Genomic DNA, 23,688 nt, shown 5'->3' on the forward strand with positions numbered 1-23,688 from the left:
AAAAGCAGATGATTGAAAAATATTCTTCAGGGTAATAATAGGTTATTATTAAAGTTTAAAATAAGGTAACAAGAATACTTACATTGTACTTTTCAGTAAGTACAGTCGTAGTCAGCACAAATACGACACATTTTTGTTGCAATAACACTCATGACAACTACAGATGCTCGATGTGCAGTCGAATATCTACTATTGAGTTTTTCTCGTACTGGAGGTAAGAAGCTGTCTAAATGTCTACAATTTGATTGAGATTGATGTCCGTCATATTTTAAATATAATCCCGCAAGCTTTTAAAGTTTTATCACTGTTTTGGGATTCCGTAAATGTTTAAGAAAACCAACATGGAAAAATTTGTTTTTATTTTGTTCTAATTTAGTTAATTAGGAAAATCTATGACACGTATGCGTGGTAAATGTAACTTATCTGCTCTGATGTTTTTAAAAACCATGTAATTAAAAATAAATTACAGTACGGAACTATTACTTTCTGGTTTTCCGTCTCACACTTCCGTTTTTTTAATCAAAGTCCCATTCCATACGCACAATAAGTAAAATCTCAAGTGATTAGAGACTAGAACTGTTTGATTAATGTTCAAATGATGCTGTCATCAATTGACGACTCTTTTGAGTCATTCAAACAAGTCACAATCGAATGCTTTTCAAGTTAAACCACGGGTTAAATAGTGATTAAATGGTAAGCAATACTCGCCCTTTATATAACTTATTGGTATGTAATTCAAATAGGTGATGATTTGCATGCATTATTGATGAATATTAATTATGCCCCTAGGATAAAGTCCGTATTCACAAACGATGCTTGCTTAAGTGAAGCAACAAATCGAATGCACAGCATTGGATAGAGCTCTGTGATTGGTCCGTGTGTCACTCTGTGCGTCCACGCGCACTGTGAGACCTGATATTAATGTTTGTGAATACGGACGTAAGTCATTCATACAGTTATTGATGGTTGTATAAGGTTGTGAAATTAAATTAAACGTTTAACGATCGAATTGTGCTTTTAGAGGCGCCATTATGGGATATTGGTACTTAATGTTATTGTAGTGGCAAAATGTTGAATCACCCGCGTTAGGTTTACCGTATTGGTAGGTATTAATTGACTGTTTAATCCTATTACGGTTAGAGTTTGCAAACAGGCGGTTAACTTTCCAGTTATTATCTCCGGAAAGAGTTCTTTTAAGATTATTTTCACTCGTATTAGTAACTCACTAATCACTGTTTAAGGCTGAGTTGCACCATCTTACTTTAACCATAACAATAACCGGTGCTTTTTGTATGGAGTTTGACAGATTTTTGACGTTTGTCAAAGTTAAAGTAAGGTGGTGCAACTCAGCCTAAGGATTTAAGTCTGGTAACTGCTGTTACAGTTAGTGCTGTTAAGGGGTTATCACAAATAGTCCAGCAGATTTAAATCGAATTGAAGTACTAGTACCTAGATTACATTTATAACTGTCAGTGGATTGTTATTGACTTAGATTTGGTAGGTTTAACATGTACGAGTATGTTACCAGTCATATCTCCAAACTCTCCAACACCATCAATATCTCTTCGTTATCAAATTATGTCCGTGAGTTCACGATCTCTCCAAAATTATCATTATCTCTACAGGTTATCACATCGACACAGTGCAGTTGGACTAAATTCACCAAAAAGGAACAGTATCAAAAACTTGGCAGCGGTGGGATTCGAACCCACGCCTCCGAAGAGACTGGTGCCTTAAACCAGCGCCTTAGACCGCTCGGCCACGCTACCACATGTATACTTTATTGAAATAGAGCGTTTGGTGACCAGTGTTCCCGGATCTATAATTGGAAGGTCCCGGTAGCTTCACGTGGGAGACTATTACAATAAAACTATACTGGGGACTTAGCGCGAGTTTACATCAAACGTTTTCACTAGCGACTGGTTAAAAAAATGACATTAACGCCCGATTCGACCAAACTTTTATCCGAGAATAACTCCTGGTATAATTGACACTATGGGAAATATGTCAAAATGTCGAATAACTGACGATTTATTCTGAGATTAATATTGACTCTTGCTTGGTCGAATCCACCCTAAATGTATGACGGATTGTACAGCGTCCCTAGCGGAAACTTTCAATAAGTAACTAAAATTTTCATAGATTTTTTGACGCATTCGCTAACGACGACATTCAATACAAACTCGCACTAAGTACGACTTTCCTAGTATTTCAGTAGATATAACAGCTAAAGAATAAACCGTTATAATATTTATACCAATTAATTAGCATTCTAGTACTGTTATTGTACTAAATATACTTAAAACTCAATTCAAGCGAAACTAATAACCGTTTGTCTCTTATTTACCTACTTAGGCGAGTGGTTCGCAAGCTGTGGTTTTTGCGACAAGTGAGTTAAAAAATATATAAATTACGAATCTAAAATACTTACTTATTTCAAAAGTATTTGCCGGTACGATCGGTTCAGATTTTCAGGTGTGGTTCTGGCAGCAGCATTAATCAGTAAGGACCCCATTATACTTCCATTCCATTCTTCTCGTGGATGTCATAATTAGATAACTCCAACCCATCTAACCAGCAACGGGAGTGTAGGCCAAAATGCCAAATCCAGCATTTAAGTGTCTATGGTAAATTAGAGAGAGTCGTGTACAGGAACACGAAGAGACTTAATGACCTGATGATGATGAAAATCAAGATTGAGAGTCGATGACTTAAGAACTGGGACTATTCCCACCTCCCTTTCCCACCACTGCAACTCCTGTGTAGCCAGGATCTACAGCTTGACCGCCAATAAAAACCCAATCAGTGAAGGTCAAGTTTGTCCCGATGACTTTAGAAGGGAAAAACTAACAGACTACAAAATGGATTAGGTACTTTTAATGCCGACTCTACTACGTACACCTACGTAACATTGACTAATTCCTTAAAACAAATGCACGAATTTCTTCGAAATATCGCAATTTGTAGTTAGCCGTTGAACCTGTGGAAAGCTGTAAAAATGGCGTAGTTTACAAACGCGTACGTGACTGAACCGATGTCAAATTAAAGGACGTAGCACACTTATCAACCCGGAAAGGAATCGTAGCCGTATAAACTCGAGGCGGTCAGTATACTTTGTGTGAAACTCCATACTGAAACGCACACTTATCCGCACCGTAACGTAAATGCCTCGCCTCGCAGTTGACAGTGCCCGAAAGGCGATGACAGCTCGCGAAAGGCGATACGGTGTTGATCCCTTTCCTAGTTGATAAGTCTGCTATGACCTTTACACGTTTTGTCGCGTTGCAATGACACTTTTCACGAAACGGTGCAAGCTAGACTGTCTATGTCAATACGCTTCTAGTGACTGTACATTATTTTGCGTTGAAAACAGAAAATCCCAAAAAACAACGTAGAGTAGTTGATCTATTGATTAACACACTTGTTTGAGTTTAAACATTGCGAGATAGAGGTATGACTGATAGGTATCAATAATTTGGTTTTGATTTTGCTTACCCAACTGATCCAACTTCTTTTTAGTCTTCTTCTTTTCGTGTCGACAACAAACCTACACAGTGTCAGCCCAAAACTCCGCCACAAGAGTGGCGTTGTCAGTAGCACTCATCAAATCCTCCTGAGTGCAGTTCTTTTTAGTTTAAAATTCAATCATTTTCTATTTACTAGACAAAACATGGTGTCAATTCTTAAAAATACATTAAAACATTCAGTAGTGTTCGTGTCACAATTACATAATCCTTTTTATTGCAATTTTATTCACTGTACCGACTTATTAATATACCAATTAACAAATCGTGATGATACAAATAATTGAAATATTAAGGCAAAATATCCATTACTTAATCACTTTGGTAAATTTTGATGTCCCTATAAAATTACAATAATACCTAAATGATAATATCAAAATAATGTTATAAAATAATTACAGTATTTGTTGAAGTTTCGGTAAAAGCTTTTCATTTTGAGTCTCTGAGATTGGTTATAAAGTAAAAAATTACGGTAAAATAATATGCGTGCGCGCTACTGGTGAATTCGGCTACCAGTAAATCCAGTAATATAAAAATACTGCACTTTACTTATGGTGTAGATCTGTAGGACATAAAGCACACAATTTATAACATGTGTAATGTGCATTCATTAAAGTTAAACAAGACTTTATCACCTATTCAGGGGACGAATGTCGCTAACTTCTAACTGAAATATTGTAGAATGTTGCTCTATACTTATTACCCGAAAACAATGTGTTTCTAAAAGTGACTGCTTCAGTTTACTCAAAAAACCTTCAAAATTTTACTAAGAATCATTTCTAAAAGTTACACTAAATAAATTCAGAAAATTGACTTAAGGAGCAGGAGAGTCGCCGTAAAAATATTGCATTTTTATTTAATTTGTTAGTTACCTATATTGCTTAAGGATGCACCATAGCTTCAACATGAATTACTTATAGATTCAATTATTATTTAGATTAAGACTAACTTCAGATAGAGTATAAATCTGTCTAAAACCGCTTCACAGCTTAGGTGAGGCCGTTAATGGACGTAGCTATCTTCACTTAATTGCTAATCCATCTTGATCTCGCGTATTACTGTATCTATTATCTCCCTCGTAAACCGTACATACCACAGCACATCAGACTTTACAGTTTGTTGAAAAATCAACTCTATTACTTAGTACTTAAGGTACAACTGTGTTTGGCTTGACGTGCCGTCGTCTTTACATTGAATTTTAACGATTCCCCGCGTCAGCAGTTAATTTTCAGGAAATTATACCAATAGCAGTTCAGCAGTTACAACCGGGGTACCGATTCCGAAGAAATATTTAGAAATATATACGACTATCTGTCCCGCTCACTCACTGGAAAACTAGTAAGAGAAAGAGAGACAGATGATCTCCGGAGAAATTGTTCTGCCTGCAGAATACACCCCCTGGTTACGGTAACTCTATCATAAAGTACAATGTTGGATGTTTACTGTGGCAGTAGGGATCATGAGGGTTGTATGGTGTAAATGACAGTTAGAATCTACGACCCATGGGCAGTTATGGGGTAATGTTGATGGAAGTGAATAGGCATTAACGGTACATTTAAAATGTTCGCTCTACATTCTTAAAGCAGAGATGATATGGCTAGTTTTTCAGTATCCATTTGTTTTTTACAGCAATGCAACTGAATTATTGTAAACCTCTTGATACTTACCTATAACATACAAATTAAAGCAATCAAAAATAGGTAATAGTAATTCTTAAATTAGAAAAGCAAGGCAAAGCTTTTGGCAAATTTCCCCTTCACTAGCAAAAAGTGCCTAACGTAAGTAACTTAATTTCTATATTACGAGTATTTAAAATGTGAAAAATCTTTACAGAAATCAAAAAAGTGTTTTTGTGGCCCATGAGGGGATCGAACCCGCGACCTTCGCGTTATTAGCACGACGCTCTAACCAACTGAGCTAATGGGCCGATGGTGAAGATGACGAAAGTAAAATTCTCACAGCAAATAAATTTATAAAAACAAATGAAAGTGCTGTCAGGAACATACATGCTACTTTTTTAATCAATGCCATAAAACAATAAATAGATTTATTGATCAAAGTATTATCGATACGTAGTAAGTATGTAATTACGCGGGTAGATAAACAACTGAATAGTAAATTATCTAAGTGCTGAAATGTGAGTCTAAGTAAATAAATATATTTCAGTATCTAGCATAATAATCTTCAAAAGCATTTAAATTCTTTATGAATTTCTTGTTATCTTGTAAGACCATTATCTGTTATCTTTTAAAGGCTGTACTATCACAGCACAATAAAGAGTATAAGGTGTTCTTTCCAATTTCACCTGCAATCAAGATCTTTTTAACTGATTTAAAAAAAGGAGGAGGTTCTCAATTTTCATCAGTTTTTTATTACTATGACTTTTTTTTTATCTAATTTATTATCCTTTTTGTTAATTGCAAGTTCAATCAATATACTTACCTGGTGACTATGAGGTTCTGACATCTTATTTCTCTCACTATAATAGTCCACTTGTTTGTCGGTAACACTATGGTTACTTTCACGGTAACCATCAATAATGCTTTAAGAGTACCGATTTAACATCTCCATAGCTTCTCGATAAGTAGTAACGTGAACAAATGTATGTAATTTTAGGTGCGAGCTTGACCCCGTATTGATCAACGGCTACTTTGTAATTATTTAAACATTACACGGTGATAATGATGGTGGGGCATCTATTACACCGTCGTAAACAGAAGAATTTACTTGGACTTTCTATTTCCAATTAAAGAAATACTAGAATGCAAAAAAAAAATTCGTAGGTAAGTGGTGTTAAAAGTAAAACAAATTCAAATTCCTTATTGCTCCATGTTGGTATAAAGTATTAAGTTCTTACTTATGAGACATAATATAGACCCATAACAACTTTTCTCAAATATTATTTTTAATACATAAGTATTAGAGTTACAAATAAATTTTCTTCAAGCACACAATAGTAAAACACTTTTCTTTGCCTTGAGTAACTAAAGTATGAGTCAAACTCCCATAGCCGATACACTGCTAAAATTACACACTACCCGCACTCGTAAACCAGGTAAAGTAATATGCAATAAGCATAAGCAAACGCAACTTTTACACAAATTACATCACCTCCAGGAATTAAAAGCAAAACGACTAACCCACCCTACGTCATTATATTCCAAAAAAATACTTAGCAATTTTTTTTTAATGAGCGTCAAATAGTTCGTGACACCAAAAGTGGCAAAAAAGTTGACAACACAACCTTTTTCCAATTATAACAAAGACGTGTTGCGAGCTTGTTATAGATGACCCACGCTGAACTGTCCCACCAAACTCAATGACAGGGGGGCGCTACCATCGTTCAACTATATGGTTTCCAACATGGCAAAAATCGGAACCAGCGATCCGGTATTGATGGTGGCGGGCGCCCCACTGTCAATGTCATGGATAGGTGGACAGTTCAATATTTTGGAACTATATTATGTTCTCTAATGTTCTGTGAGTGTCATGAGTCACGAACTATTTGACGCTGACTCTACCAAACTCTAAAATGTTCGCTGCGGTGTGCTTGAGGTCATTGTGGACTTTCTCACGGTTATCACGGTATAACAGGTGGGCTGCAAACTTTACATTCTGGAGCACATTGAAATTTCATCAGGTTGCTTGCGTTTTTCACTAATACAGGGTGATCAAAAACTTGGTTAAAAAATCGAAAAAAAAAAATGCTCTGAATTAAAAATAGTTGAACTATACAAATCTATTTATGAATTAGATAACACATTTTAACTAATATAACTATCTATCTACCTAGTTCGATCATAAAAAAGTAATATCTTTCAGACTGTGTTTTATAGCAATTGAGATAGTGATAATCAGTCACTAGATAAGTGCATATTGTACCTACTTCAAATATGAATGAGTACTATGGAAATATGGACCCCCCGTAGTCGCATACTGTATACCACCACACGCGTACTACTCGTAGCAGTGATAAACGTGTTAACTACTCGTACGTTCTTTAAAAGGCTTTAAGTCTACTAGACTTGGCAACTCCATTAAATACCTACTTTTTATCATAATTTTCTCTACAGGTGGTATAAAGTGACTGTAGCAGCAGTCGCATTACTCGTAGTCAAAGAGCTAAAACTGTAGCAAAAAAAAACTTAAAATGTTTAGATACATTCTTAAGCGTTATTTTGTCATTTTATCTTTAAAGGATAGGATTGTCTCACTAATCTGTGTCATTAGGTATAATATAAGCTCTATTTTTATGTAAGTGCCCAAGTCTGCATGATAGTAAGTATTTCACTAATACCTTCTTAATCTGGACGTGTTTACATTTTCCTTGTTTTGTAAGAACTCTACCAAGTCCCACCACTTTCGCTTGGTCGCATCTAATTTTTCTTTAGTCTACAAAGATTCTATCAAATATGACTTGTTGACTGGATGTTGGATCGCATGGGCGTTACCAGAATTGGTAGAAAAATCGATAGCGGCCATCTTGTGGTTTAATAATCTCGTTACAGCGATACATTGTAATTAAATAGCCTTCCCACGCTCTTGTTCTTATTTAGATCGCATAAACATATGTTATTATTTTAATTATTATTTGGGAGATCCATCATCATCAACTTAATAATGAAATTCATATAATACCTATGTGGTAACTAACTATTTTTCAGAAGTATTAATGTATTATTACGATTATATTTTATCACACTCGTTTACAGAATTTCATTTACAGCAACATTTACAATGGCCCATTAGCTCAGTTGGTTAGAGCGTCGTGCTAATAACGCGAAGGTCGCGGGTTCGATCCCCTCATGGGCCAAACAATTTTTATTGGTATTTAATACAAAGATTTTATTATAATAAATCACAATGAAACAACTTTACAGCATTCAATAATTCAATTTTAATCAATATACAAAAATATTTTCTATGTAAAAACTTTTTTTACAAAGTCAGAAAATATTCCCCTAACTTAATTTTACATTAGGTACAATTTAAATAACATTTACCCTTTCATATATTTATTAAGTATTTTTGATAGTTAAGTTAATAAAATAAATTAAAATTGAGCCTCTTATCCAAACCAAGCACCAGAAAATTTATCAATCAATTTTTCTTTGAAAAATAACTTTAAAAATAATTGCACAACCGGCCGGTCAAAAATTTACAAACTCTTACATTAAACCTTACTGAGTATGTATTTACATCGACATCTAGTTTTTAAGTATGAGTATTAATAAAATATTTAAAAATATAAATACAATGAGCAATTAGTCTAATTGGAAAGAGATGATTAAGTATTTGATACAAAAAGATAAAAATAATTTCAGGTAACCCAAATAAGTAACAATAATTAATTCAATAAACAATGATAATGATAAGGAATATTTTATATGAGCGTACATTCTTAAAATGGTGGGCATAATGTTGTATAATAATTACACAGTTACTTAATCTAATTTTCTTATAACTGCATTCAACTAAGCGTAATTTTAGACAAAACTACGTCAATTTGAAACTGCATCACATAGTCAATTGTTTAACTTTCAATTTCAATGGTAATTTAACTAACCGTAATTACAATATACACATTTACAGGTCGAGTATTCTATGGCTTATATTTAACATTCTACTGAATGAACATATGGCGGGTCCTCTATTTTCGTAATGGACGCGGCGGATGCTCTTCCGTCGCGCCCCGCGATTATAGATATCACACTCCTGTGTTCCGAGTCACTATCTCCACTCAAAATAATATTAGTCTCCCCCATAAACCCAGAATCGATCTGCTCTTGACTTAACCCTTTACCCTGCAGCTCGAAAGTACCTAACCCTAACTCCGCAAACAACTCCTTCGTATCATCAAAATTTCCAAAGAACACAGAGTCCGTTTCCACACTTTCTGCCCCAGATTCGCTTCGCCCATCGCAAAGAGACTCCAAATCGTCTGTGTCAGACTCTATCTGCAATGGCGTTTTCATCAGAATTTTTGCATTTGGAATGGTTTCCAGCAAAATTGTTTTTGGTCTCAACTGCAGCAAGTATTTTGCTCTACGTTTCGATTCGTTTGAATCCGTACTCATATAGCCTGAGTCTTCTGTCCTGTGAACCTTTCTGAAGTCTGTCCTTCGAGATCTAGCTCGAGCAGAGCGTCGACCGGAGCGACGAGCGTTCAAATTATCTAATCTTAAAGAAGAGGAAAACCGATCTCTTTCTTCAGACATTCTTCGGCGATCAGGGGGACTATCACGAGTATTCGAACATTTTGGGGACATATCACTTCCTCGTCTCTGCTTCGGTGGTATTGGTGGTTTGAGATCTTTCTGAGCATCAACTTGGCATATTAAATCTGGAGTTTTCAACGTCCTCGAGTACCCAGTGATCTCTTGACTCATGAAGGGTATGCTACCACGTCTGCCATAGAACTCCATATCATCTCCTTGAACCTTAGTCTTCGCTTCATAGATCTGCCTCAAGCTACCTATTTTTCTCGTAAAAGCTGCTTCAGGTGGGGTTTTGCTTTCATCGTTTTCATTTTCAGGCGCTTTACATTTGAAACTGCCTCCAGATTTCAGAAGAATTTTTTCAACTCTTTTTTTGGGCTTTGGCTTTCGATCTAATGTGTCCGGGTCGAATTCTTCATTTTCATTTTTCCTGTCTTCAACTGGTGATCCGCTTACTTTTATAGTAAGAGATCCCGGTATGCACATATTATCGTAATATGGTTCTGCAGCGTTTATAAATATCTCACTCTTATTTTCAAGGTGTAATTTAAACGGCTGAGGTTTAATCTGTTGCTCTTCTACTGCTTTCTTTATATCTCTCCAACTACTGGATAATCTTTCTCGAGCCACTTGTATACTCGGACGACACTGATACTCTTCGTTACTAGTCAGCTCTGGTTCGCAAGCTAATGAAAATCTTCGTCTTCTCATTACGTTACGTTCTAAACTGTCGAAATCTATGGCATTATCGCGGTGAATATAAAATTCTTTTTTGCGGTCAGGCAGCATGTTATCATCGCTGTAGTATTGGGAATCAGCCGCTAATACTGGAATAATAATTTTAGGTGCAATGGGTACTATTGTTTCCATTTTAACATCTTCTAGTTCCTTTGGTTCAACTCTCCGACATTTGTTTAATTCACGAATAACAGCTTCCATTTTCATTTTTACTTCTGGTGGTATTGGCTCAGCATCTTCTTCTTTGGGTGATTCTGGGGGATCAACTGGAGGTGGAGGTGGTGGTGGTAATTTCTTTCTTATTCGACGTGATCTGTGATTTAAAGGACTTTGCTTATCAACTGATGTAATTTCTACATTTACATCGCCGGAAATTTCATCAATTTTTATTTCGTTGTTTTTCGTTGTATTGTCTCTATCAAACACATCGTTGATAGCGTTTCGTAATATTTCTATTGGATGTTTTGAGTCATCATTTCGAATCGGTTCTACATGCGAATTTTCGTCGTTATTTTTTGGTTCGGTAATTCTAGGTGTCCCACTAACTTTTGCCACAGATTTCACTGGTTTTATCACTGGTGATGGTGTTGGGACTTCATCAAGCCATTTTCTCACAATCCTTTGCTTATAATCGTCACTAACGCACGTTTTACAAGAATTAGATCTAATAAGAGCTGCATTTTTTTGCGAGTTGACACTGCTATCACAACCTGGGCAGCCTCCGCAATGGACTGCTCTTCTGCTATTCTCGTGTTTCAAACTTATAGCACTAAATCTTCTTCCACGTCTAGCACAAGGTATATCCCATCCCAAATCAATTGTGTGATACAGTTCTTCTTCAGGGATGTCGGATAAGATTGGAATAAATCTCTTTGATGTCATTTTCTCTTTAGCGATTGACATGATTTCACGAATTTTGATCAGGAACTCAATAGCAGCTGGTGGGGGATTCTGAAAAATGAAAAATAAAAAGATGTTTTTATACGTTTATTAATGTAATATTGCTTAATAAATCAAAGACTAATTTTATTAATTACCTTAAGATGTTCAGTCTCAAAAAAGACAGGGTTGAAGTACAATTTCTTCCTTAGCGCTGGTTCTCCATTGGAAGACTGCACTGGTTGTCTTGCCACGTTGTTTTGTTCAACGCTACAGTCAATGATGGACAAGTCTGAATGAGGTGCCCTTTCTAAGGTATCTGGTGAAGCAGATCTCCTTTGTAGACGTTCATTTATTCTTTCTGGAGTAGAAGTTGCGCGCGTATTTGGACGGACTGGTTTTTTTCGCCGCGTATGGACCATTGCTGCTACCACATTTGAGTTGGGTTTCTGGAACTAAAACTCTGAATTAGCTTCTATTTTTTGTTAATATTTTGAAGTTTTATGTTTATAACACTGTATCTTATTACCTTGTGAATATTATTCGGAGAAGAATCCATGGTATCCTCTGTGCGCTCGCTAACATCAGAAAGACCAGCATCGTGAAGGTAGTCGTTATTTAAGCTACTCATGCTAAGCAATGGATTCGTTTTCATTTGCTGCAAAAAGATAATAAATCAGTAAAAAAAATTTGCAGCTAGTAGAAATAAAGACGATAAAAGTAGTAAAAAATTAAGTAAGTACCACATTATCCATGTCAATCCTCGAATCCAGGGTAGATCCGTTATCTGTAGAAATCGTGTTCGAGAGATTCATCTCAGGGTCTTTCTCTTTGCGCTTCTGTCTTTGTTTGTAGTGAAGGTAGAAGATGATGCCAGCTGCATAGATGAAGATCAGCATCAGCACGCAGACACCGATGGCGAGAGACTCCAGGACGCTGAGGCCGTGACTTGAAGCTGTTGGTTCAGTACTGACGATCTCACCAGCATGGAATGGGATGGATTTTACATCTGGATAAAAAAAACCTTTACTCAATTTTTGTTCAAAGTGGAACTAGCCCTGGAGTTGGTGACAGGCACAAGAGATAAAATAATAATAAATATATCGACTTTTTATAACAGCAAGCATAACTGAAAATTATAAGAAATATAATGTATAATATATGTAATAAAGTTGACAAGGTTAAAGTAAGAAAGAATGAGAAGGCAAGATACAATTAAGGCTGCTTATTAGGTTACTTTCAAATGATCCGGCTCCAGGGCCTCCAGGACCGTAAGTAGTTTGGGAATACAAAGAGGATCGTTTATGAAACAAGATCACACATGAATCGTAAAGGTATGTTACCAAGTAAAGCGTTATGCGTCGCCCCAGCAATCCTGAAGGCTGCGCAGGAGGCTGCCAGGCGGGTTTGCTCGGGCGCTGAGCACAGCACATGAGCTGCCACTAGTCGGCCTTCGAGACGCGCGTGGAGGCTCGCTGATCCACGCCACTGTGAATAGAGACTTTGTATGAATTTGCGTGTGTCACTAGGTAATGATTCGTTCTCGATTTGGGTTAAATTTATTTTAAAATCTTACACCTTATTTTTAAGTTCTAAAAATAAATTATTTTTAAATAATACTAGATTTGTCGGCAATATCGCATACTCCAATATCTTTGTAATTAAAGGCTTAAACTGTTTTTAAATTTATTACGAAACCGCAAGCCCAAAAATATAAACCAAACGAATACCGAAGTTTATTCCCAATCCACAAAGCTAAAGAAGATAAATAAACATTATCTGATATTGTTGAAATCCTACCATAAATTAAGGATAAAAAATCAAATTAATAAGCATCAGACCCGTTACCGGCGTCCAAAGGCATTGAGATTTAAATCAACAGTTAGCATGTCCACAATTTGTCGTCGGGTTACAAGCCTGGGCATATATCACTTTCATTCAATGTAAACAACATTAATCCTTATTGCATTAAAATAAGATTAGGTTTGTCAAAAGCAAAGTTACAGATGTGCCAAATGTTTGTTGCCACATCATTGGTTAGCGTACCACCTGCAGTTGAAATGCCGGCACATTTGTTTTTCTTAATCAGCGTTGGTGAATCTAAGTGCGGCGAATTCGCACATTTTGGACAGATCGTTCCTTTGACGCCTTCAGCTTTATCGTCGCACTTCATCGGTTGCGTCCTCTGAATCAACCGAGAAATGTCTGTCGTCTGTCACGATTGATAAACTGAATCCGTCATCAAGACCGCCCAAATATCCGAAGCATCCGAGATAACGTGATAACGTCCCAGCGACGAGTTGCTTGCAGTCCAGTCTATACTTTAAAAAATACGAAGGTTAATCCGTTTGGTTGTAGCATTTTCACGCCTATTAGGGCACGCTAAACAATTTTTGTAGAAATAGACTCCATTCTGCATATAGCATTGATGGTGAGAAGTTAGGTACTTATTTTTGTTGTAAGACGCGTGACAATGAAATTAATTATGACGATCATTATCCTCGCGGGTGAAGCTAAGTTTGTGATAGATTTTTCTGGAATTCCCCTTCAATTTAAGAATCGTTTTAACAAGATAGCAAAGTTTCATTCAAACACAACTCCGTCCGTAAAAAAACTTTTGCAGATTCTTCCGACGGCAATCAAATTTTTATGAGGAGACGCTATAAAGTTTGGGGCTGAAAACTGGATTATTTCAATATACATGTTAATTTTGAGACGGTGCGTGATGACAGTGTTTATGCACTTTGAGAGCCTAATGATTTTTTGGTACTTTTAACTTCGGCAAATGTGCCACAAATTTGATGGCAAATGACCTGAAGCAGTATTGTGGAGACACTTTACTGTGAGGATGTGGCCAATAATTTTCCGGAATACTTTTTTTCCAAACAGCTACTACATAGTAAACAGTTGTTTTTACGACAGCGGCCTTTGGGTGTCTTTCACCGTAAGCAGGCATTTGTCAGGACATTAAATGTAAATACATAATCGAGATAGACTTGTTCGGTGCCGCAATAAATTTGGGATCATTAAGAGAATCGAATGTTTTAATTTAGACGATAATTACAGTAATTTATAGTTCGGTGTAGAAGGTACGTTGTACTTCAACTTGACGATATCATCTTGTTATTTTTTCATGTTCCGAATATTTTAGATTCTAGGATATTCATTGACCTCACTCATTGACAGGTGGTTAACTGATTTATTTTGTATGTTTAAATGTTAATGACATGGATGATTGGTACTAATTAACTGGTTTTATTTAAGTGTATGTAGGTATTAGTATGATGCTTCTTAATTTATTATGGCTCTACTTTAAGTTTCTAATCCGAATACGAAGTTCACTCACAGAAGGTGATTGATGACGTATTAATCCAGGCAAATTGGGGAAATTTTAGCATTACTCAGGCTCTAAATGTGAAAACATGTTAATGGTTATAAGTTTTCTAAAATGTTAGTCTACATAGTTTCTACACTGTATTGTTTTCCTTGTAAAATAAAAATAAAATAAAATAAAATAAAATAAATTTAATAAAATGAAATATTAGGCTTTGTCGCTCATGTTATAAATGAATTTAAACACAAGACCTCTAAGAGCATAATGGCTACCTATTCAGAGCATATCTGCTTCCAGGTACTGGGTAATGTCTCTGAGCCTGATAACATCAGGACTTGACATGTCAAGGAATTTCATAACTCGATTTTCTGGATTATGTGATCTGGATACCGCAGTCCGCACACGGTGTGTGCTTGAAATGTCACTGGCAAATTTTTATCTGTAAACTCGTCTTTGACTCTACGTTTGAACCATAGCCATAAAAGCTGTAAGGAATGTACATAAGTAGGTACGATATCATCGATGTAAGTACCTACTCGTAATGAAATAATTAGTTTGTTCAAAAGTAGTCGGATCATGTGATAACAGTGTTACCCACTACTACCAGACTAAAACTTGTCCAGAACATCTGATTATGTAGTTAAAAAAACAAACACTAAAAAGTAGAAAAATAATTACCTACGAATTACTTATTTATTAGGACGAATTAATATTTATGTTATACCATGATTGATACTTCTGGAGTCGGTGCCAAGATTATGAAACGTGTGAAGTTTGCTTGCACCGACTCCAAAAGTATCAATCATGGTATAACATAAATATTAATTCGTCCTAATAAATAAGTAATTAGTAGGTAATTATTTTTCTACTTTTTAGTGTTTGTTTTTGGAGTCGGTTTTATTTTTTTTATAAAAATTAACTTATTTCTTGCTTTTTAGTTAACTAATTATTACCTTGATGTTACCACTGAAGGTAGGCAGTACATTGAGACTATATTCTTCATGTCAAGTGTAAAATAATATTCCCTACAAAATACAGGTTATCATATCGGCAACCTAAAAAGACCTTAAACCGTCAGCCTACCTTAAAAACATGAAAGAATACAACTGTGGGTCTATTGTACCTATAATATTTAAAAAATTATCCTCCCACTCCTAAGCGTTAAGGAGTTGTACCTACCATGACCAGTTCATCATGATGAGATGATGACTATCTGATGCAAACACTTGAATAAATTTAGAAACTATAGTTATCAATAAAATTAAAAGAATTATCCTCCAACTCCTAAGCATTAAGGAGTTGTACCTTCTATCATCACCTCATCAATATGAGATGATGATTTCCAGGAGCAAATACTTGAATAACTTAAGAAAAAGTTTGAAATACGATATACGTGCCTATAAAATTTGAGGGTTGCCCTCGATTTCCCTAGGATCCCATCATCAGATCCTGACTTGGTGACAATGGGACCACCTCAGAAGTGTACCCTATCGAACAAAAAAAGAATTTTGAAAATCGGTCCACAATTGACGGAGTAATCGGTGAACATACATAGAAAAAAAAATATATACATACAGTCGAACATATAACCTCCTCCTTTTTTGAAGTCGGTTAAAAAGAACGACCCGGTTTCTTTTATAGCTAAGTAGTAGATCTTGTAAGATTATCCCACAGGATATTATAGTTCAAGAGTCAGTAAGAAAAGCAGAATAGTGGGTCAGCTACACTAAAATTTTACAGAGGAAAGATTTGACTGTTTGTTTGTATTGAATAGACTCCGAATCTAAAAAATCTTTGACCATTAGAATCCTAAATTATTGATAAACAAAGGCAGAACGAAGTTATCTGGGTCAGCTAGTAGACTATAACGGGGTTTATAAATAGGTATTTTTAAAAGTAAGATATAATGCTTTTAAGTAAGCTTTTTGCTTACATTGTATCAAGTAACTGCTTAACAGAACTGTCGGCGCCCTTTTTATGAGGTTTGTTTATCCAAAATCGTAACGAATACGCCTCAAAATGATAACGATAACGATTTTGGAATTTTAAGTAAATATACTGTTACTTTTTCAAAATAACCCCCTTCCCCCACCTAATTAAGTCCCGCGATTGGGCGCATTTTCTGATCATATCTAAATAATTTACGGTCATGTTGTAATCAATGCATTTCAACGTCTTTGTAGTAATCTGTGCCCTGAACCTCTAGCACGAAAAACTTTCGACTTCATATCGTTTGCGTATTCTACAAAATTCGATACCCTACCCAGCCTTCCAATTGTTGTGACGATCTCGATTGTCAAAATTAGTTTAGTGCTACAATTTCTCATGCTAAGTTCACTTTACGTTAAGTGCCCCTGCAGCCCTGTGAAGTGAACGCACAGGGGTGCTGTTTAAGTTTTCATACTAAATCTTTCGATGGCAATTCGAACAACGATTCGAAGTCGAAAGCTTTTCGTGCTAGAGGTACTGCTCCCCTTACTCAATAAATGAACCATGAACTAAAATGAAATCGTCATTATTATCTCTTACACACGAATTTACTTAGTATTGCTTAAAAACTTAAGTAACCTTCAGAATTTGCATACCTATCTAGAGTATCTATGTTATAGTCAAACCTCGAAGTTCCGGCACTCCTAGTTTTGACTAGTCAATCCTCAGGTCTGACTAGAAGTCTTAGCCAAAGCCCAAACATTTCGGCCTTTGACTAAATAATGTTAGTCAAACCTAGGAGTAACTAATTTGGTCAGGCAAAGGTCGAAACTCAATTTAATGAAATCGGGGTTTGACTAGTCAAACCTCAATTAAGACTTTAAACTAAACTATACTTAATTCTGATCTCGAACTTATTGCATAGGCATTACGACGGTCAGTTTTCACGCGCACGCGCAGCTATCTCTTTAGGTGAAGGTACGAGTAACTAAACTTATACAGTACTGAGGTTGGTTGTCAGTGTTTCTAGATCGATCTTGATTAATTACTAATTTTCAGGGTTCTGTTACCTTAAAGGATAAAGAGTTTAGACCCTATTATTATGACTTCGCTAAATGTTGTCTGTCACCAGGCTCGTATCTCATGAATCATTCACTTAAAAAATAAATAATTCAATAAAATACTTAAATATTTAAGGGGGCTTCCCATACAGCAAACGTGACTTGTTGCAGTTTTTTACTTGATATTAATTAAAACGTAAACATGTGAACCCTTGAAATATTCATATAATTTTAGTTGCATTTTAAAATTAAATCATAATATTAAAATAAAATAAATATTTAAGGGGGCTCCCATACAACAAAAGAGTCGCACGGAACCCTTCGTGAGCGAATCCGACTCACACATGGCTGGTTTTCTATTTGCCGTCTACTTTTGACCGAGTCTGTCAGTCGTTTCTAGGATTGACTAGGCAAAGCCCGAAACAGAATATTTTAGTTTCGACGTTTGACTGAACCGTTTAGGCACTTCTAGGTTTGACTTAGTCAAAGGCCGAAATAATAATTTACTTCGGGGTTTGCCTAAAGGCCTTGGTCAAACCTAGGATAGACCAGTCATTCCGCGAAGAGACTGCATATCGACCTTTGACTATGACATCTATATTAGGCTTAAAACTGATCAACCGGTCCACATTTAGTACTAATGAGTTCAAATTAATTTGTTTTTCCAATCTTTTTGCGTTATTGCTGGAACTAAGATTATTTTGTAAGTCCTTAGCATGACATCTCTATCGACCTAGGTAAGTACCATCTCATTATATGTAGCTTCAGATCCTTTCAAGTTATTGAGTGTCCTTTTCTTGGTTTTGAATTAAGGGAACTGGCAAAATTATCTTGAAAGTTCTTCCTTGAGTAATGAGTATTCGTACAGTGACAGACTGCTCATTTGACCGCTCTTGTTTTAGGAAATAAGATTATGTTTCGTTCTGAACAGTCCTAAATCTTCTTTAGGTATCTCGTTTTACACCTTGGAGCTTTTGAACCGACTTTAGAATAAAAACTTTTTTTAAATATTCTCTTGACAAATAATACGACAAATTTTGTTTAATCATATTTACACTGTTTGCTCCATTTTGCCCGAAGTTGGTCATTCGATAATCGTCTTTAATTACGTGTCCTTGCATCGAGGTTATTCATAACTTATCCGTTTTTAATTGCTTATTTGAATTTTTAATTTGCTCTAAAAGAAGCAGTAAAAATATGAAAATTATTGCAATGGTGTGGATATTCAGTTTTATAAATTGGGAGCTGTAAAACCTTCTTGGGTGGTAGCTTTTGGTGCTTTTAAAGGTAGTTCGAGGAAACTACATGGAACTTTAAGTTAAATACATAAAGCATATTTTATTATAATAACACACAGAACATAATCAGTAAAATTAACCTAATTTTACATTAAAGGGAATTAAAACGCGAAATTGCCTTTTGGATTAATGACGGCAAACGTTCGTATTTTTTTATTACAAAATAAACAGGAAAACACGCAATACAATATACAAATTGAGTTAATGTTTCAGTAACAAACAAACACTTCATAAGTTTAGTTTATTTTATTATATTTTAATATGTATGGTATTTTTACAGTCCACTCCATGTTCTGAAGCGCTTAAAGTTTTTAGACCATCATTTCAAATTCTTTCTTTTGATAGTTTATCTTAGGCAATATAAACATGATGGTTACCTGTAAGAAAGTGCTGCCCTCGTCCCTGTAGAGACTGAATGGCACGTCGTTGTCCACCAGGTCTCTCAGGGTCACCCATCCAGATGCCGACAGGTACTGCGCGCTTGTCACTGCGCATATCGCGTCCGCTACGTCTGCAAAATGATATTTTTTGTTCAATGGTCAACATTTATTAGGGGTTGGGGTTCAAATCCTACATACGTTGCTTTCCATCAGGTGAGATGCAGGCCAAGAACATTCTCGCTGTTGGCAAAAATCTTTTTGTTGCTCAAAATAAAGTTCATTTAGAACTGCCATTTTTTTTTATCCACCTCAAACACCAAATTAATACCCTTTTATTGTCAAAAAAATAATGTTCTATTTTTACGAAAGATTTTAAAAACTAAGACTTTTGAATCTGAATCAAATTATAGTGCCACTTCTATAAATATCTTGTTGTAACAATCAAAGCGATAAATCTCAAAGTTACGAGCGCACTCTAGTGAAATATTTACGAACTACATTGTAACTCAAAGAAGTATACAAAAATTTTAACCTTCTCAACACATCCGATATGGTCTAGTGGCTAGGATACCTGGCTCTCACCCAGGAGGCTCGGGTTCGATTCCCGGTATCGGAAGAATACTTTTTGTTTTTTTTTTTTTTTATTTACTTACCGGTAAATATTATTTCCTTTGAGGGGTAAATGATCTGTCCTTTTAGGGGTAAGAAGACGAAAGGTATTTGAGGCTTGGTAGCGCCGCGCCCAAAGCTGGCCATAAGACATTCTGTATAAAAGAAGAATAATTTATTATTTATTACAAACAAATAAAAGGTAATGTTTTAAAATAAATGAATATAACATTGTGTAGGGAGATGCTGAAGATATTATTTCACCGTTAATTAATCTATTTTCAAATCAGTATTTGAACATATTAGGGCACAGTTATTTTTCTGTCTTGATGATGTGAGATGACTAATTTCAAAATGTTTTAATAATACAGGGTGTTAGGTAAATGGGTATATGAGCCGACACTAGCCTATGTTAACATGGGCATATAAATGGTATGGTGAAGTCAGAAAATTGATATCTTCATTTCAATTATTTTAATTTTCATATACAACGGATTTTATAAAATTTATTTTGTATGAAAATTTAAAAAAATAAAATGATAATATCAAATTTCTGACTTCACCATACCATTTATGTGCCCATGTTAACATGGGCTAGTGTCGGCTCATATACCCATTTACCAAACACCCTGTATAGATTTTTAATATGAAATAGGTGTTTTATAAAACTGCAATCAATTTGTCTCTCTTGATGATTCACGATGATGATTTATGAGCTTTTTCATATAACTGTCAAGGAAACCAAATTATGGCCATCGTATATAATGTTAATATTAAATATTCGACTATAGAATTCTCAATTTTGGCTTGATCAAAATAGCAAAAAATGTTTTGAATAATGCATTCATAATGAAGGTTATTATTTATTTTAGAACACTGATTTATTCTAATGAAAAATGTTATTTGATTTAATGAATTAGTTACATTCTTTGGCACGCAATTTCACACAGCATCTTCTCTCATGTTTATAAGCATCATTTTGCGCATAAATGATCACATATTCATACTACTGATAACATCACGTTTAGTCATTATGATAATTAGACAAAATGTCTCATTATAATCTATTATAGGCCGAACTTGATCTCGGCGACCTTGCATTAATTTTAGAGTAACGGGATTGCAAATGTAGCAAATGTCAACAGTCAATGGATCATTAATAAATAAACCATTATATTTATGAATAGACAATTCGGATTGGCGATGAGGACTGATGATGAGTTTCGACATCGTGACTTCGCACTTAAGTGTAAGAAGTGATAAGGAGTCATTTAGGTTCTTAAATTGCTACCTACTAAGAGTAGGTTTGTTCGTTAAGAAAATCAGAGTGAGAATCTCTTACAAAAAGAAATAGGATAAAAATAAATTCAAGGTTTGTCCCTAATACCAGGTCCGTATCATTTTAATTATGTTAGTAGGCATTGTTAGATAGCTACCGTTAAAAATCAAACTGAAAATTCTTACTATAATACAGAGTCCCAAAGAAAATAGTTCTCAACTATCTTTCTATGCGACCACTACAAGAAACTACAGCTACGACTACATCTCTCTCTTCTACAAATGTATTCTTCACTTCGTGGCTACGAAAGTGCCCTATAGACGTCGGTAGGGCACTTCCAATGATCTATCTTCAACTATTTACAGGGTGAACATACCATCAATATGGTTGACGCAGATCCGCTGGTCTTCCCTGAACGCAGGCGTCTCCCGCCGGCACTGGCAGACGCAGCCGCTGTCAGTGCCCAGTGCTGCCAAAGCCGTTCCATGGGACAGCTCCATACAACGGGTGAGGCCGCAGTCAGTCCCTGCATCATAGGATTAGATGGAAAAGGTAGATTTGGCTTTAAATGCAGCTACGAGTATAATCAAAATTCCACTGAGGCAAACTGCACTCTTACCTACTCGTACTATGGTGTGGTGTTACCGTTAATGTAATCTATGTTGGTAACTATTGCAAGTCAGCATCCAAGTATGATCCTGGTAGGTAAGATTATTTACGATTTTTTTCAATTGTGATTAAAATTAATCACAATTGAAAAAAATCGTAAAGAAGCTGTTAATGTGAGTAGACTACACGAAGTACCTACTAGTACTTAAGTATTCTGTGGTTGATACTACACGCATTGAAAGATTGTATTAAATACTACATTTTATGTATTAAATAATATCGTGTCATGATTAAAATTAATTGAAAAAGAAAATTCTCACCAACAAGCGAAAATAGGTCACCAGGCGCGAACCTCGTAACGTTTGCCAGCGCCATCTCTCCCGCACTAGCCAAACCGCTTGCCATTTCGATCGCTATCAGAACCATGAACAGCGCCATCTCGTGACACATCTTGGAACCAGCTTCTCTTGTCGCCGTCATGTTGATGCGCTTTGCCAGTCATTTATCTTGGAACCAGCCCCATCCATCTTCGAGGTGGTCTTTCCTTGTGCCTGCGGGCTCATTATCTGGAAAGATTACAGGTGTATGTTTTGACTGATGTTGCATTTACGGTCTGACTAATATTAATAGAGGTAAAGGTAATATTGACGGCTATTGGTGGTTGACCCTAGATGTCAAAAAGGTTCACTGATCATGCAAATCGCAGTGCGGCTAATGTCCTCATTCATAAATTGATGAATGATCACCATCATTAATAAATAAATAAAGATCAGTCAGAAAGGCACTATAACTGACCTACTGTGTCTGACGGCACAAAAACGCCACTCCATGATAAGCATTTTAACCAAAATTATGAAGATTCATGGGTACCTATGGCAGTTATTACTAATTTTACTCATTCATCAATCACACACCTTTGACGTGATGACTTTTTGTGACCCCTTTCCTATCACTTAAAACCTTATCCAAATAACCTGGTATTATTGAAACTTGTTTAGTCTAAATAATGTGTCTCTCTTATTATGAGAATAGTTGTCTAGATCAGTTTTTCTTTACGTTGTGTTCTTGGGTGCTAGACACTTAGGTCACAACACAAAGTACCTAAGTACTATCAATAGTACAAACCGTCTTTCCATTTAGTTTAATAAAGCCTGTTTTACTTTCAACTTATTTTAAGGCGTGGTGCATTAAAAATGGTAAACGTTTTAAGACAAATGGATTCATTTTCTGGTTTTCTACATTTAAATTAATTTCACATTCATATGTTAACTTTATATTTAGAAAAACTGTAAAAGTTTTAGTATTTATTTTTAAACCTAAATCGATAGGTGGAATAGACGTCTAAAATATTGCATCTACCGTTATGTATTTGGGCAAATATTAAACATACCTGCAACTTAAAATAATTTATTTTTAGAATTTAGATTAAATCTGAATATAAAACGGTTTGACTGTTTTAATTAATTTATGCGAATATGAAAGTAAGTAGATTATGCAAACTTATTCAAAAATTTAATAAAACAAAATAGATTGTCATCTAGGTTGCACATTAAGTAAAGTAGGGAGTATTCACATTCACCATGAAACTCCTGAAATAGTGACTGAGTTTTTGTGCTGCTTATTCTCAGTACTGGCCCATTTCTTGTCCCGAAGCAGTGGTAGGGTTATTACTGGGACGTGTAAAAGTATTTTTAAAAGCCTACTTGCAGAAATAAAATGAGTTTTATGAGTTTTTTGTAAAAACTATTCCAAAGACTGAGGCCACACAAATGCAGCGGAAGTAGAGTCGTCGGAGAAATACGCCCGTATTCACAAACGATAAGTTATAAA

General features: G+C 35.5%; 1 protein-coding gene and 4 non-coding genes across 6 annotated transcripts in view; 2 read left to right on the plus strand and 3 right to left on the minus strand.

Moving 5' to 3' along the window:
* Nucleotides 1–1,687: 1,687 nt before the first annotated feature.
* On the minus strand, nucleotides 1,688–1,769 carry Trnal-aag (transfer RNA leucine (anticodon AAG)). The gene has a single exon. It is a non-coding gene; the product is annotated as a tRNA-Leu (tRNA).
* A 3,608-nt stretch (nucleotides 1,770–5,377) lies between these two features.
* Trnai-aau (transfer RNA isoleucine (anticodon AAU)) lies at nucleotides 5,378–5,451 on the minus strand. The gene has a single exon. It is a non-coding gene; the product is annotated as a tRNA-Ile (tRNA).
* A 2,812-nt stretch (nucleotides 5,452–8,263) lies between these two features.
* Trnai-aau (transfer RNA isoleucine (anticodon AAU)) lies at nucleotides 8,264–8,337 on the plus strand. Its single transcript has one exon. It is a non-coding gene; the product is annotated as a tRNA-Ile (tRNA).
* Nucleotides 8,338–8,397: 60 nt separating this feature from the next.
* LOC135079935 (uncharacterized) overlaps nucleotides 8,398–23,688 on the minus strand; it is an 89,227-nt gene continuing 73,936 nt past the window's right edge. For both annotated transcript variants that reach the window (XM_063974578.1, XM_063974577.1), the window contains exons 2-10: nucleotides 22,179–22,424; nucleotides 21,626–21,775; nucleotides 20,015–20,125; nucleotides 19,359–19,492; nucleotides 12,703–12,847; nucleotides 12,103–12,368; nucleotides 11,889–12,017; nucleotides 11,518–11,814; nucleotides 8,398–11,431 (exon numbers count right to left, since the gene is read on the minus strand). In XM_063974578.1, the coding sequence (XP_063830648.1) occupies nucleotides 9,140–11,431; nucleotides 11,518–11,814; nucleotides 11,889–12,017; nucleotides 12,103–12,368; nucleotides 12,703–12,847; nucleotides 19,359–19,492; nucleotides 20,015–20,125; nucleotides 21,626–21,775; nucleotides 22,179–22,338 (3,684 nt within the window). In that variant the 5' untranslated portion in view covers nucleotides 22,339–22,424 and the 3' untranslated portion in view covers nucleotides 8,398–9,139. The remainder of the gene's footprint in view (nucleotides 11,432–11,517; nucleotides 11,815–11,888; nucleotides 12,018–12,102; nucleotides 12,369–12,702; nucleotides 12,848–19,358; nucleotides 19,493–20,014; nucleotides 20,126–21,625; nucleotides 21,776–22,178; nucleotides 22,425–23,688) is intronic.
* Trnae-cuc (transfer RNA glutamic acid (anticodon CUC)) lies at nucleotides 19,906–19,977 on the plus strand. Its single transcript has one exon. It is a non-coding gene; the product is annotated as a tRNA-Glu (tRNA).

The sequence above is a fragment of the Ostrinia nubilalis genome, chromosome 17 (assembly GCF_963855985.1).
Source record: "Ostrinia nubilalis chromosome 17, ilOstNubi1.1, whole genome shotgun sequence".
Classification (NCBI taxonomy): Eukaryota; Metazoa; Arthropoda; class Insecta; order Lepidoptera; family Crambidae; genus Ostrinia; species Ostrinia nubilalis.